This window comes from Cygnus olor, chromosome 14 (assembly GCF_009769625.2).
Source record: "Cygnus olor isolate bCygOlo1 chromosome 14, bCygOlo1.pri.v2, whole genome shotgun sequence".
Classification (NCBI taxonomy): domain Eukaryota; kingdom Metazoa; phylum Chordata; class Aves; order Anseriformes; family Anatidae; genus Cygnus; species Cygnus olor.
Window position 1 is genome coordinate 10,505,443 of NC_049182.1, and position 14,006 is coordinate 10,519,448.

At 44.6% G+C, this 14,006-nt stretch overlaps 1 protein-coding gene across 3 annotated transcripts in view; it reads right to left on the reverse strand.

Moving 5' to 3' along the window:
• Positions 1-13,429, reverse strand: part of ERGIC1 (endoplasmic reticulum-golgi intermediate compartment 1) — a 57,696-nt gene extending 44,267 nt beyond the window's left edge. For 2 of the 3 annotated variants that reach the window (XM_040573054.1, XM_040573053.1), the window contains exon 1: positions 13,281-13,429. In XM_040573054.1, the coding sequence (XP_040428988.1) occupies positions 13,281-13,300 (20 nt within the window). In that variant the 5' untranslated portion in view covers positions 13,301-13,429. The remainder of the gene's footprint in view (positions 1-13,280) is intronic. The other variant, XM_040573052.1, reaches the window with a different exon arrangement.
• Positions 13,430-14,006: the final 577 nt, after the last annotated feature.

Consider the following 14,006-nt stretch of genomic DNA (forward strand, 5'->3'; position numbering starts at 1 on the left):
CCTTACAGAGTCCATTCATTACGTACTCCCCAGTAAACAGAGTTATAATGTGGAAGAGAGAACTTCTACCGTTACACACTGTACTTACATTCAAGAAACAGAGAGAGGTATCTCATGCGGATTATACACTAACAAACTCATTAAAAAAAAAGTTTGTCCTCAAAAGAAGATAAGGCACACTATTTGTTGATTATACTGCCTTTTTTTTTCCAGATGGGTAGGACAACTGCCACACAGGGCATTTCTAGGAACACACTAGGAACATCACTTGAAACAACCACCGCAGACTGCGTTTCATAAAATCTACCTACACCATGGGAGGGACTCAAGGAACAACACAGCTGTCAAACAACCTTGGACAGCCAAATCCACGCCAGCATCCATTTCATCCTCAGTAACAGTCATCCTGAGGCAGCTCCACCTGGTAACAGGTTAGAAAACATCGAGTATCTTTTCTTGGTAAGCAGCTAGATATTCTAAATCTAAATTTAGCCATTCTGAATAAATTCATTTCTAGGCCACATCCTTCTGAATTACACTATACGCTTTAATTACTTCACGCAGACATCAGTGAATTCAGCCAACTCACATTTTTATTCAGATGCCATAGCAGAGAAAAATCATCTTTAACTCTTAGAAGGATTAACTTCCACTGGAGACAGGGACATAACCCTGGGATTTGTCACTCTCCACATGCTTTTATTCTTCCTCTTGCTGCTTACCTATCTGCCTTCTCAAACACTTCTATTTTATTGTCGTGTTACAGGCATATGATTCAGAGCACGGAGACGGTTGGTTCAGTCACCTTTATTCAGCTCCTCACAGGAGCTCTAAGCCTGATGCACAAAGACACACAACCAGCTCTTCCCACAAGATCCATGTGCCGCATCTATTTTTAAGTTTGTCATTTCATGACAGAAGAGCTGCATTAGCAGTTCAGGAAACCAAGGCAGGTGTGAAGCGAGGAGAGCAGAATGAGCAACCTCGACCTCACTCCAGGAGCCACGTTTAAGTACACAGAGAATGAGCTGGGACAGTGGCCCCCAGGAGTTTTCAAGCAGTTCGCAGCAAAGCCGACTGCACAACTTTCTTTTCTCTCATTACTGCTGCTACCACCTCTGGGAGAAGCATCCCTGGAGACAGGGGAAGAGTTTATGGACTATGATTCACTCGGTACCTGCTGCTATTAAGGCTCTCACCAGAGATACCACTTACAGTTTAGAACCCTGCAATTCACTTTGCATGAAATGATTTATCATTTATAAGGAGGACACGGGACGCAAGAAGAAACTCAGTCATTATAAATATAAGTTAGATTAAGTCCATCTGACATTCAAAGACAACTGTGAGCAAACAGACCCTATTCCCTCTCTCCAGGAAAATTTTAGTGGAGGTTGTATTACGAAGGGGAGCTTAGAATTTAGTCACCATGTTTGTCTCAGAAGCCTCCTTCTGCCCCCCCAACATCAGGGTGGCTTGGAGGGAGAAGAAAAACATAGTAATACAGACGCCACGCTGGATGCCTTCTATGTGCATTCATGGAATCAAAACAAAGCTACAAACACACTGTTGTCAGAGCAAGATCATTCAGGCTGGAGACTAATGGCAGAAGGGAAACACCCTTCTTTTAGTCCCCAGTGGCATTTCTAAGAGAAACCTTCCCACCAAAGGCATGCTGTTTTGTGTCAAGGAGCATTTGTATCCGTGTGATATGTGGCTGCTTGGGCAAGGAGATGTCCGTTACCTAACCAAAGCCTAAGAACCAGATGTACAAATCACCTAAGTGAAAACCTACCTCTCCAACAGCTCGAGATGTCGTGGGGTCTGTGCTCACTGATGTATTAGAAGTCTCATGAAGCAACTCAGCACTGGGTTACAGAAAATACCCACCAAAACATCCAGTAACTGGCAACCCCCATCCATCTGCTGATATTCATCAACACAAGTAGGAAGGAAAACAGATTCTCAGGCTGTAGCCACTAGATGGGGAAGGGAAGAAATCGCTGCCCCAGAACATTATACCTCAGTGCTTCTTTAATGGAGACAGAAAGACAGACAGATGACAGACAGAAAGAAATTAGAAAGGCATTCAGAATACTCCAATGCTACCAGAAGAACAAAAGATTTTTAACCAAAAGAAAAAAAAAAATCAAATCACTCAGCTAAGAGTGATTTTTTTTTTTAAAAAAAAAAAAAAGCTGTTTAACAGGCAGCAACCATTTCTCAACCATTTCTCCATTTCCTTGGGTCACTGCTCTCAAATAATGGCTTTGGGACAATTCATCCCTGCTTGTCAATAAAGCTGCTTTAACAGCTTTTGAACACTGGGCAGTAAGAGCAGGCCCGGCAATGCCAGCAGAACAACACAAGCTGCCAGGCATTCAACCCTAGCTTGCTAGCTTTTAACCTCTTCAGAGGCCATTTAACTCCAAATAAAAACAAGCAGGCTAATACATACGCCTTTACTCCACCAAACACAGGCAGGTCTCCCGAACACGGAGCGGACCTTTCCGGCTTTGTTCTTTCCTACAAAGCACATCACACAGCCAGATCTTTAAAAGCAAAGCTGTTACTTCTGTGTAATGAACAAATCCAAAAACACCAATTTAGTTTTCAGTGCAACTGTTCAAGCTGAGTGAAATGTCAAGGTAGAACAAACAGCACAGCCAGTCAGGTTTACACACACAATGCTCTTTTGATTAACGAAAAAAATCTACTTAAAAATAAAATCCCAGTCATCCACTTGAAGGTGGGGGGGGACAGCGACTGCTATCATTCACCGTTGTTAAAACCATACCTAGAACTACTATGACCATGACCAGAGAGAAAAAGATTATTCTCTTTACTTGTTAAATCGATTTTATTCGACAGCATAACAGCAGGCCGACTCCTAGGATATGTGAGGTGGCCTTAAGGACCAATTACCCTGTTCCAAGCACCTAACGACAGAATGTCTGAAATAATCACAATAGTAAAGAAGATGGCCCCAGAGAACTGCGAGTACCTGGGACAATGGTGATAAGGGAACGAGCAGGGCAAGACTCCCCTCTGCCTACTGACCCAGATAGGGCTCGGACGTCATTAGGCTGGCGTGGGCGAGAGGACAGGGACGAGCAGACGGCTGGACAGGTGACGCAGCACAGCTTAATGATTGTTGTGGGCAGGATTGTGCACCTCGGGTGTCTGAAAGCTGCCACACAAAAAAGTCAGACCTGGTCTGACCAGCAGTTTGAAGCGAATCACGATGTTAGGAAAGCATGCGCTGAGAGTAGGTGCCATCTCTGATGGAGCTAGGGACCCCTAAATGCCACAGAGAAGGAACCCACCTGATGTGTTGTATTCCCTCCTAAATAATGTCAGAATAAAGAGGGTCCAATTCCTCACAGGAACATGCGAAAGAACACTGAAATCAAATTACAAGATTTAGGAAGTAGAATTTCTGTCATAACTAATTTGCTTGGTTGATTTTATTTCAGTTTTAATTGGGAAGCTTCTCTTGAAGCACATCTTTCTTACCTGACTTAAAAAAAGCAGTGACTTCCAGCTGCCTAGGCTTTTCAGCTCCTTACAGCCTTCACTGTAGCTGTTTGTTCTGGACATAAATCCAGAATTTTATTCTACAGATCTGTCAAACGAAGAATTTATACATACCAGTAAATCCACCCTAGAACAGTCAATAGGAAATTGACAGATGCCTTATACTAACACCTTCTTCTACACATATAAAGGAAGCATTATTTTTTCAATTTTTAGGGGGAAATACCAGTTCAAGATTTCTTTCTGAAATCCTTCCTTTAGAGCTCATGCCGCTTTCCTGCCCATCCAAAGGCAAGCACCTCCTCTGACGACTCTGCAGGCACACTCAGCTCTTACCCAATCCAGCACAGATAAAAAGAACCAACTCTTCCAGCAGAGTAGGTGAAATCTATCACCCTGTTTTATAAACCGAGAAGAACAATGGCAGGAAGTGAGCAGCAGGGGAAGAAAATAGGAACTGCTGACTCTGAACGCTTCATTTTGAGATTGATAATTCTTTGTTTAAATGAAATTTCTGTGTTTCCTGTCTGACGACAGATGAGAACATAATGTGCAGAGAGCAGCTCAGGACAGCTGCTGGAACAGAGACAGACTGCAATCCCATGGATGGGATGCAGCAGTGGGAGCCAACAGACCTGAACTCTATCCTGCTCCCAGCACTGACTCACGGCGTAATTTCTCCTCCGGCCAATTAAGTCTTTCTTCTTTAGCTTCTTCAGTTTGCGGAGAGGCACCTGGTGACATCTGCCCACTTTTCATCAAGCACGTTGAAATCTACAGACTAAAAACTCCACAAAAGCATGAAGTATGACTGATCAAAGTCCTGATTTCTTTGAAAGCCTCCAGAAGGAAACCTCCAGGAAGATGTTTATGAAAACAAACTGTGATATGCACCGTAAGAGCCAAGCCTTGATTCAGTAGCAGGGTTGTGCCTAGAGTGCACGTTTATGAACAACTTTGATTAGGAACAGTTTCCTGAACTGGGACCCAAATAAAAAAGATCCTGTTAATGTAAGTGTTTACACATGGAAAGTAAACACATAATATACAGCTATCAAAGTCGGGCCCTGAATATGAGTTCAAGATGCAAATAAAGATTCAAAGCAGGACTAATAAATTGATACTTGTAAATACCAAGCAGTTATTAACACATTTAATAAGATTAACACCTGCGTAACAGCAGATAACATACAAACATCATTAAGTAATCAGCTAGTCCTCATTTACACACAATGAAGTATTAACACCAATACTGTACAAGTTGAGCTTTAATGAACAAACTCTCAAGGCTTCAAAACCACATTGGAAACTGTTTAATCCTGAGCTGCCTTTTTTTTTTTTTTTTCAGAATTTTGAGCCAATTCTGGGATGCAAAGGACTAGACAAGGAGGTGGAGGAGCTAATACAGCCTTAAACTAGCTTATCTATACTGCAAGCAAGCAAGGTCTGGAATCCTCAAATTTTGTACGACTTACATTTCATCCCAACATCACACCACTTTTAAAGCATAATCCTCCAGCAATTTTCTTTTTTTTTTTTTTTTGACCTGCTGACTCTCCACACTCATAGGCCAAGAGTGAAATGCAGGAATAGGTTTCCTTGCCAGCCAGCTCCTCCCTCTTAATTCTAGTTCCAAGAACATAATGAAACTAACAGAGGAAGCTTCTGAAACAAGGAGGAGTACTGAGAATGAGAAAACAAGGTTAGCCACGAGGACTGTCATTCATTATATAATTCAGCCTTTGGGTAATTGGACATTTAGGGAAAGGGGCCGAGAGAACCTCGGAAGTATGCTCGGCGGCAGCTTCTGCGGCGTTATGTCATCTGGGCTTCTAGCTACTTGGCAGGTATGGGATTTGTATAGGAAAGAATTTGAACAGAAAAATAGCAAAACCATTTACTTCTAGGACAAAAGACACTGAATTCCCACAACACTTGCAGAAAGAAGGTACGAAATGCTTAGATTCTGCTCCTGTCTCAACTGGTTTCTTACCAAGGAGCTATTTCTCCTGGTTCCTCCCTTCTGCCAGCCTCCCTCACTCCACTGTGCTGTCCTGCACAATGTATTTTTGTCAACCATCTGCTAAATTTTGTGTTCTTATTCTTTCAGTGTGAAAGGAGCTTGGTCTTTATCGCCCAGGAACACATAGCAATTGCTACTGCTGAACTACCCCAATTGTGCAAACTAGTTCAGATGTCACCGAAGAATGGAAGAGAGGAAGCAGTACAACACAATTTTTTTCAAAATAAAACATTAGGCTCAAACATATTTCAAAGATAATTATGAAGAGGAATGTACTTATAATCTCAGATACCCAATGGTGGAGTCCTGCCAGCAAGCGTTTTATTTCCTCTTAGGCAGTGAGGCAGGTGTCAAAATGAAGGATGAAAGAGAAATGTGTTTTTAATAAAGTGAGCAAACTATACTCTGCTTCATCAAAACAGGGGAAAAGAGTCACGAAATAAAAATGTTCAAGTAAGGGGACTGGCATTTAAAGGGACCCAGCCCTTCACTAGACTGAAAGTAAGAGATAATACTTCTGTGTGGTACCACCGTATTCTGGAGATCTGAGAGAATGGAGGAAGAGAGAAGAGAGAACGCGATAAAATGTATATAGCTGCTCCCCAAGCTAATTAAATTCCTCCAATCCTTAAAAGTAATAATAATAATAATTGTAAGATACCTTTCCCACATTTTCTAGAAGTCACCAAACATAAAGACATTGTTTCTGCCCAGTACTGCTGAACACCTTGAAACAAGTTGTAAGATTAAGACAGCATCAGAACCTTGTACCTTTCCTCTGTGGAAGCTGCTTTCCGAAAGGTTTAGGCCCCATCTGCCCTAGGACAGCACACAAATCGGAGATTTGGACCGTGCACCTCTACGTTCCCCAGAACTGCACGACGAAAAATAACCTCTGCCAAGAAAGTGGAGGGAGACTAAAAAAACAACAACAACAGAAAAAAGTGAGGCTTAGCTCCATCTTCATAAGGCTTCCCCCCAAAAGCACAAAGGCTAGTCCACACTGCTGCATGGCAGAAGACCTTTCCGTATCAGCAGGGAATTCCTGACGTGACCAGTTCAGGTTCTCCTACTTAGTAAATTCCAATCTAAGAGAAGAGAACTCCTGTCTGTGCCTCCTCAACTTAGTGCCATTTTTCAGCTGCATGTAACTGTACTCCCTACAAGCAAGTACAGCTCAGAAGTATCAGCTGGCTTCCCCGTGCAGCTCCTGGCTTTGACTCAGTTTTCAAGAAGCCCCCATATCGATCCCACCCCCCTACAGAAACCTGGCCGACACAGACCCAAGTCAGAGCCGCAACCTGCAGCTGGGACCGGGTTTATCAGCGCTTGTTGGTCGAGATATCTCTTGCCACAACCCAGCAGCCAGATTCAGGTGCCAGTTCAGTTTGCTCACGTTTGATTTAGCCATGTGGAATCAATCGGTGAGGCTCTGGGACCTGACCTTTATCTGAAATCACAAGGTTATATTTACATTACCGGCTGCACTGGTATTCTAGTGGTCTATGGAGATGGACAGCAATTAAGAACGCAAGTGATCTGCCTTAGGACATGACTATTAAACAAATACCAACCAATCATGACTGCCTGAAATCCTGTTAGCAGTTCTGCATGCCTGTCTACATGAACACAGCATTTCGAAGCCTCCTGTATTAAAAGCCACCCTGTGTTTCTACCTTCTCTGGATTAAACTACATACACCTCATTTGGAAATAGCCTTAAAAGAAAGCGAAGCAAAACAAGGAACATCCAAACACACAATTCAAATGCAGCCAACTGCACTGTCCATCTAACTGCAGTCTTTACTGGTTCGTGTCTGCCATGAGCAATACTAAAATAGTCAAATATTTCAGCATAAGATTTTGTAGATCGCGACAAGATTGTTGTTAATAGTTTTTTTGGCAGAATAAGTTTTCCATTCCAGGGGCAGCTGGCTTGGTGCAGGAATACCTAGACAACACTTCAGAGCTTGTGCTTGGATAGAAGACAAAGAAAACAGATGATTTCTTCTTTCGTTGCAAGACTATTCTTTTCTCACCACCTCCGCTGTTTGAATTACATACCTAAAAAAAATACACATGCACACTTCAAAATACAAGCTGTACAACTTGTGCAGCTTCTCTCACTCCGTGGGATTGCTTCAACTCTGTTTACTGTGTGATTCAGTCATTTTTACAGCAATGAACTATGATGCCATGAAGAAAGCATCTGTGTCATCAACGAATGAACAAAGCAAGACAGTTAAAGTTCAGAAGGAACAATTCAAAACTTTCCTACAAAGCCAGACTTTAATGCTCCTGTACTTACTCAGCGGGAGTAGGTAACTTTTCCTATTTTAAGACAAGTAATGGATTAAGGAGACTTGGGAAGAAATATTTACACACATGCACTCTATGCATAATCAGTTATTGGGGTCATAAACATCAACAGGCTCTGTCTGTACAACTCTGTGTGCCCATCCGACTGCAGAATAATTTTTCAGGTGCTCTCAAAGGGCTATTGTCGAAACAAAGTTAGTCACGCTGCTGCCTGGCACCACAACCAACCCTGGCGCTTACGTAAGGCGGCAGCAATAGCCCTGGGAAGGCTTGTTTACCAGCACCTTGCACAACGCAGAGAGGAGCACGCTTGCCAGGCATGGTTAAGTTCACTATGAAAATATGCTTGTAGAGCTACCAGGTGTGCTGAAACGGTCAGCTGGCATTTCAGAGGCTAAAGAAAAAAGTGCGGGTCTCTGCAAAGTGTAGAGAGGCACCCATCTAACCGACACAGAACGGTGTTACGCCACGAGTTGGAAATGTAGAAGCTGCTTTAGGAAGTCAGCTACCAAGTAAATCCCATGGAAGATTTAAGATTTTGAAGAGAGTTATACAAGAGGCAAAGTTTAGGGCTGCAAAAGGGAGCATAACCACACACAACTTTGTAAAGGCACATGCAAACCTTGTTGTTACACCACTGCTGCATGCACAAGTCATCTAACCAGGAGAAAGCATCCCAGCTGGCCTCGGCTGCTCATTCTTCTTTCTTATCCTCCCCAAGCCGTTTCAGCCAAGAACAGGTGATACCTGCTGCTATCACCACTGCATACACTCTGCGGGACAGACACCGTGAGCTCATTTGTAAAGTTCAGCGAGTAACTGTGCCAAAGGAACCACTATGTATTTATGTGGCTTGTTAAACAATGTGCTGAGAGAGAGCAAACAGGTGGATGGAGTGCTGCAGTCTGATGGGAAACTGAACCGCCTCAGACTTCACAAAGAGACTGCAAATTAAAGCTCCTGAACAAATATGTACTTTTCCACCAGCATCTGATATTCGTTAGGCAGTGCCAAAACGTCATTTAGTCATTATTTTTGCTTTACAACTGGAAAATGTTCAAACACAAGCTGAACAACTCCCCAAAAAGTTCAAGCAAAATCTTTCTGTAACCCCTCAGATTTCAAGTTGTGACCCCCACAAACCTGTCAAACAGTACGATTACGAGAGCTTTGCTCCTTCTTTCCTTAAGCCTGAAGACTAAAAGCAAGCTATTTTCCTTCAGCTTACAAGTGAATGGGAAATCGTTGTCCAAGGGGTTGCTTAGTTCAGAAAAAGATTTTTCTCTTCAGACTCCAAATCGCCGACAATCCGCCAGTTTGATCTCACTAATCTGGTGGGGAATCGAAGGCGGACAAACAGACCTCCCTGATGCTGCTGAGGCAGTCTGCATCGCCAGTTTCGCAACTGTGCCAGGTCAGTTGTCTCGAGCACCAGTCTGCCTATTAGCCATCACACCTTGCAGGTCGAAATTAAAAACATTCATAAACATACTGCCTCTCCTGAAAGCAATCATGTCGAAAGTGTGTCAGCCTCAGTTAAGACTGGACAATTTGATTTTAAAAAAGACTAAGGGGAAACAAAGCAAAGACCTGCCTGTGCCCCAAAACGAAAAAATACGTATATATTATCTAGATTTGAATCAGAATACCCATGCAGAAAGTATCATTTATTACAATCCTAGCAAAAAACAGCTGACTGAGGGGCCCCATTGCACTGTGCAGAGGGAATAAGAGTCTTTGCCACAAAGAACTTCCACTCTAAGTTAGCGCTTAAATCAAAATCCCTTCTAAGCCTGGTTCCTTTCCCACGACCTCCAAAATCCAGGTATAACATACTGGTGAACAACAGGACTTCACTGAGGTTATTAAGCCATAAGGGGAAAAAACAACAACAAAAACCCTAATCAAAACATCACAATGATCAGTATTGGGAAATAAATTCCGAATTGTTCAGTTGAATATAACACTGAGGATTCACAGATATTTGCTGCTCTATGCCCATGAAACAGTGGTTAGAGCACAACTGAGAATTGCCCGCAATTAGAACAAAAACTTGATTTCAGAATGGTCTATTTTAGTTCCTCCCAGTTCAATCAGTTATGGCTACCAAAATAGTTCGGAAGTTTCAGTAGCTGCTACAAAGCCATCAGTAACTTTCATGCAAATAGGCAGATGCCAAGAAAAGCCACCAGGTTCAAAAGCAACAGAACTTGCAGCACGTTTCTCTATGCCACGTCCACCTCCAGTGTGCAGGAGTCACTTCATTTTTACTTCTGTAAATCCCAGCACCAGAGCAGGCTCAGTTCCAGCACTGTTGTGCACCACCGAAGCTAAGCCTCCCTGCTAAGTGGATCACACAACATGTGAGAAACCTGGCCTGCGATCACCATTCAAGATGACCCAGGCTTTATAGTTTAATCTCATTATGATTTTTTACATCTAGGGAAGCTGCAGAAACACAGGTGACACTGAGTTTTAAAGGCTTGAGGGGGAAGTACCCTTTCTGCTCCAGCTGCATACCTCAAAATCCCCAAACAGGTATGAAGCTGCTTTGCCGACACAAGTTCTAACACACGGGGGAAATGCAACAAGCAAAAACCTCTTTTGCTCTCTCAGCCAAATATGTTCTAAAAATTAAGAAGGAACCGGGCATTCCAGAAATACAAACTGATTTAGTAGTTCTGCAGGAGGGCTGGTGCCTCGTGACAGGCACTGAACAGACCTGTACCAAAGCCTCCAGTCTGGAAAATAAAAGCTTGATTCCTTACTAACATCACAGCAGGACAGTAGAGATTAGTGAACATGAAATGCTTTGAAAAGTGAAAAGCATTAGGCAAGTACTAAGGATTACTAACAGCCTAAAGTTACTCGGGACAGAATTAATTATTTATTCACTTGAAATTACTGTAAGGATATTCTTTTATTTATAATTTAAATGTACTTTTTAGCAGCAAAAGGTATCATTGATAAGCCAAGAACACAGAAGTCTTACAGAAAAAGAAAAGTACAGTGCAAAGCAACAAAACGAACTATTTCCACATCTGATACCAACCAATATGCCTCACACCCTGAACCTGGGAGACAACTTCCAAGAAACTGGTTTAAGCACTTTGGGTTCTTCAATCTGGACAAATTTGAACCTAAAGTCTAGGAGATACAAAAGATTTAGTCAAATGGCTGGAAATGTTTTGATTTTTAGTTGAAGAACAGATATTTTTTTGGTGAAACCTGTGGCTTCCAGAAAAAAACAATACCTTTCCACTTGAACCTCTAAATTTTGGACTCTAGAAGATATGTAGGGGCGGTTTTACAAAATTTTTTTAAACAATCCAACCCTCTAATCATACAAAAGTGTAACACACACTTTAAAGTATTTAAGTATTAAAGTATTTTAAGGTGCCAAGCTGTACCTTGCAAAGGGAACATCCAATTGAAATCTCTGAAAGAAAATCCTTGCATTTTACGTGACAAAAAACCTCTTCACCTCTTCATTGAGAAACGTTACAGGTGGTAACTTTCTTTCTCTAAGAATATTGTGCTGTATGTTATGTCATTGTCAGGAAGCAACTGTAAGTTCTTTAATGCATGCATCATTCTTTACCTACGACAGCAAAATTTTCCAACCTCAACAGATTTTGTTCCACTGGCAGCACAATGAACAAAAACCACATCAGCTAAAAGACTGTCTCTAACCTTTGAAAAAATTTTGTTCCTGAACTCCGTTCATGTTGCTAAAACAGGAAACCAGTTTGTTGCACATGACAACAGTCTCTCTGTACAATAAAATATAGTTCTTGGCTATACCAACTGCAGCCTTTTGAAGTCTCATCTCTGCAGAAAAGATGAACCTCAGTAGTATGCTTACATCATACAAGCAGGTGCTTTGAAATGTCTACTTCCAATCCTCCAACCTGGTGACACAGAACTTACTTGGGACTGTGAATCTTTAAAATGCAGATTAGAACTGATGCCTCTATGTTTTTATAAGTCAGTAATCCAAACGCTGAAACTCAGCTTTTATTCAATGCCTTTATACCATTCCGAAGTTTAGCACTAGTGCTTTCTCTTAAGACAATTACTCTTTATGAGCCCTGTTTTCCATATGCACATTTTGAAACCCAACAGAAGTTACATTTTTAAGACATCAGAAATAACATTTTCTTTATCTGCTATTATAAAGTGACAGCCACAACCCAGGATTCCTTATTGTTCGTGTATTCTACAAGTCTGAAAACAGACGGCAACAGGACTTGCAGCTGGCAGAATGTCTCCAAAGCCGAGAAGAATTTTTCTACCAAGTTTTAGACAAAAGCAGAAACAGGGCTCTGGGACCCGGATCCCACATGATCCAGCAGATGCTGTTTCCAGCGTCAGCAAGTTTTCATTCAGAAGCAACTGCCTCCATGTTCAATAGTGCCTCACGGATCACATACAAGATCATGTTAGCCTGTATAAATGAGAGGCCTGATTTAGAATTACAGCAAAAACACAGTACACAGCTTTTGTTTGGGAGAACTAAAAAACAACACACTATCGCTGTTTTCTCCAGTCACCTCAAAGGGTCGGTTTTGTACGGCTCATGATGGTTTAACATGTGAAGCACCAAGAAACACCTGTTACCTCTCAATTACCCCAAACTCGTGTATTCTTATTGCAGTCCTAATGTTCTGATGAAACCTAGGTGAGACTTATCCGAGCAGTTTGCACGTAGTGTGTGCGAACCTGTGCACTTTGCATGCCATGTGTATGAATCCGTGCAGTTTGCATGTGATATGGTACAAATCTGTGCACTTTGCACGTAGCGTGTATGAAGTGCATACAAATCCTTGCACTTTGCATGCAACGTGTATGAATCTCTGCAGTTTGCACATAGTGTGTACAAATCTGTGCGCTTTGCACGCAATGTGCATGGATTTGGAAAGCCCTTAGGGTCTGGAGGGGGTCAAGCGGGAAACGAATCGTTACTCCTCCGGCTCCACCGTAACCCAAGGGGTCTCAGGGGATTCAGCTGCTCCCACCAGGAGCACTCCAGCCCCGGGGCCCTGCAGGCAGGCAGCGCCTCGGCCCCTACCTGCCCCGGAGGAGCCTCCCCGGGGCCGAGGACGCTGCCTGCGGCCGGGCAGCCCCCGCCGCTCCACCCCTGGCACCCGGGGGCGCCCGAAACTCCGCACGCCCCGTTCTCCTTTGCACAACGCCATTATATAACGCTAATTACCGCACGCCTGGCTTTCCCACGTCCCTTTCCAGCCCTACTTCTCGCCTCCCTGCCGCTCCTCCCTAACCCGGACGGCTGCTCGGCTTCACCCCGCCCGCCTTTACCGAGCCGGGGGAGGCCGCGGGGCCGGGCGGGGAGCGGAGGCGGCGGCTCCGGCCCCTGCTCCGCCCGGCCGGGCCGCACTCACCTCCTGAAGTCAAAGGGCATGGTGCTGGTGGAGGGCGCCGGGCTCAGCTGCGGGCCCCCCGGCCCCGGCTCTCGCCCCGCTGCCGCCGGCTGCAAGGCCCAGGAAGTGCCGGCCCCGCCGCCGCGCTGCACCAGCCCATTGGGCGGCCCGGCCCGGCCGCCGCTTCCGCCGCCGGGTTAACGGGCACCGGGGGGCCGACGGCCCCGGTCGTGCCCGCGGGGTCCGGCCGAACCCGCCCCGCCCGGCCGGAGGTGCCCCGGGGCCCGTCAGTGCCCCGCAGCCCCGAGGCACCCCCCCCACGGCACCCTCGAGGCACCCCGCGGCTGTGAGGGGTGCTCATGTCTCCCTCAGCACCCCCTGGGCCCTCTCGGCGCCTGCAGCACCCTGCCGAACACCCTTGGGAGGCCGGGCACCTTTGGGAGCCCAAAACCCTTGGGAGCCGCTGTCCCACAGCCTCAGGGCCCCTGGTCTGCAGGGAGGTGATCCCGCCTGGCTCTCCCCTGGCCTTCCACAGCCACCATCCGTGTTTGCGAGAGGCCACCGGCCCCTCAGCAGCCCTCAAAAAAATTAAAAAAAAAAATTTGAAAAATCAAAATCACAGCCTGCCCTGGCTGATCCAGTGGGAATGGCAAGGCACGTGGGCCGCAGCGTGGCGGCTCACATGGGTGCGGTGTCGTGGGTTTGTCAGGCATCTCTTGTGCTTTCAGCATCGCAGTAATGACAGCT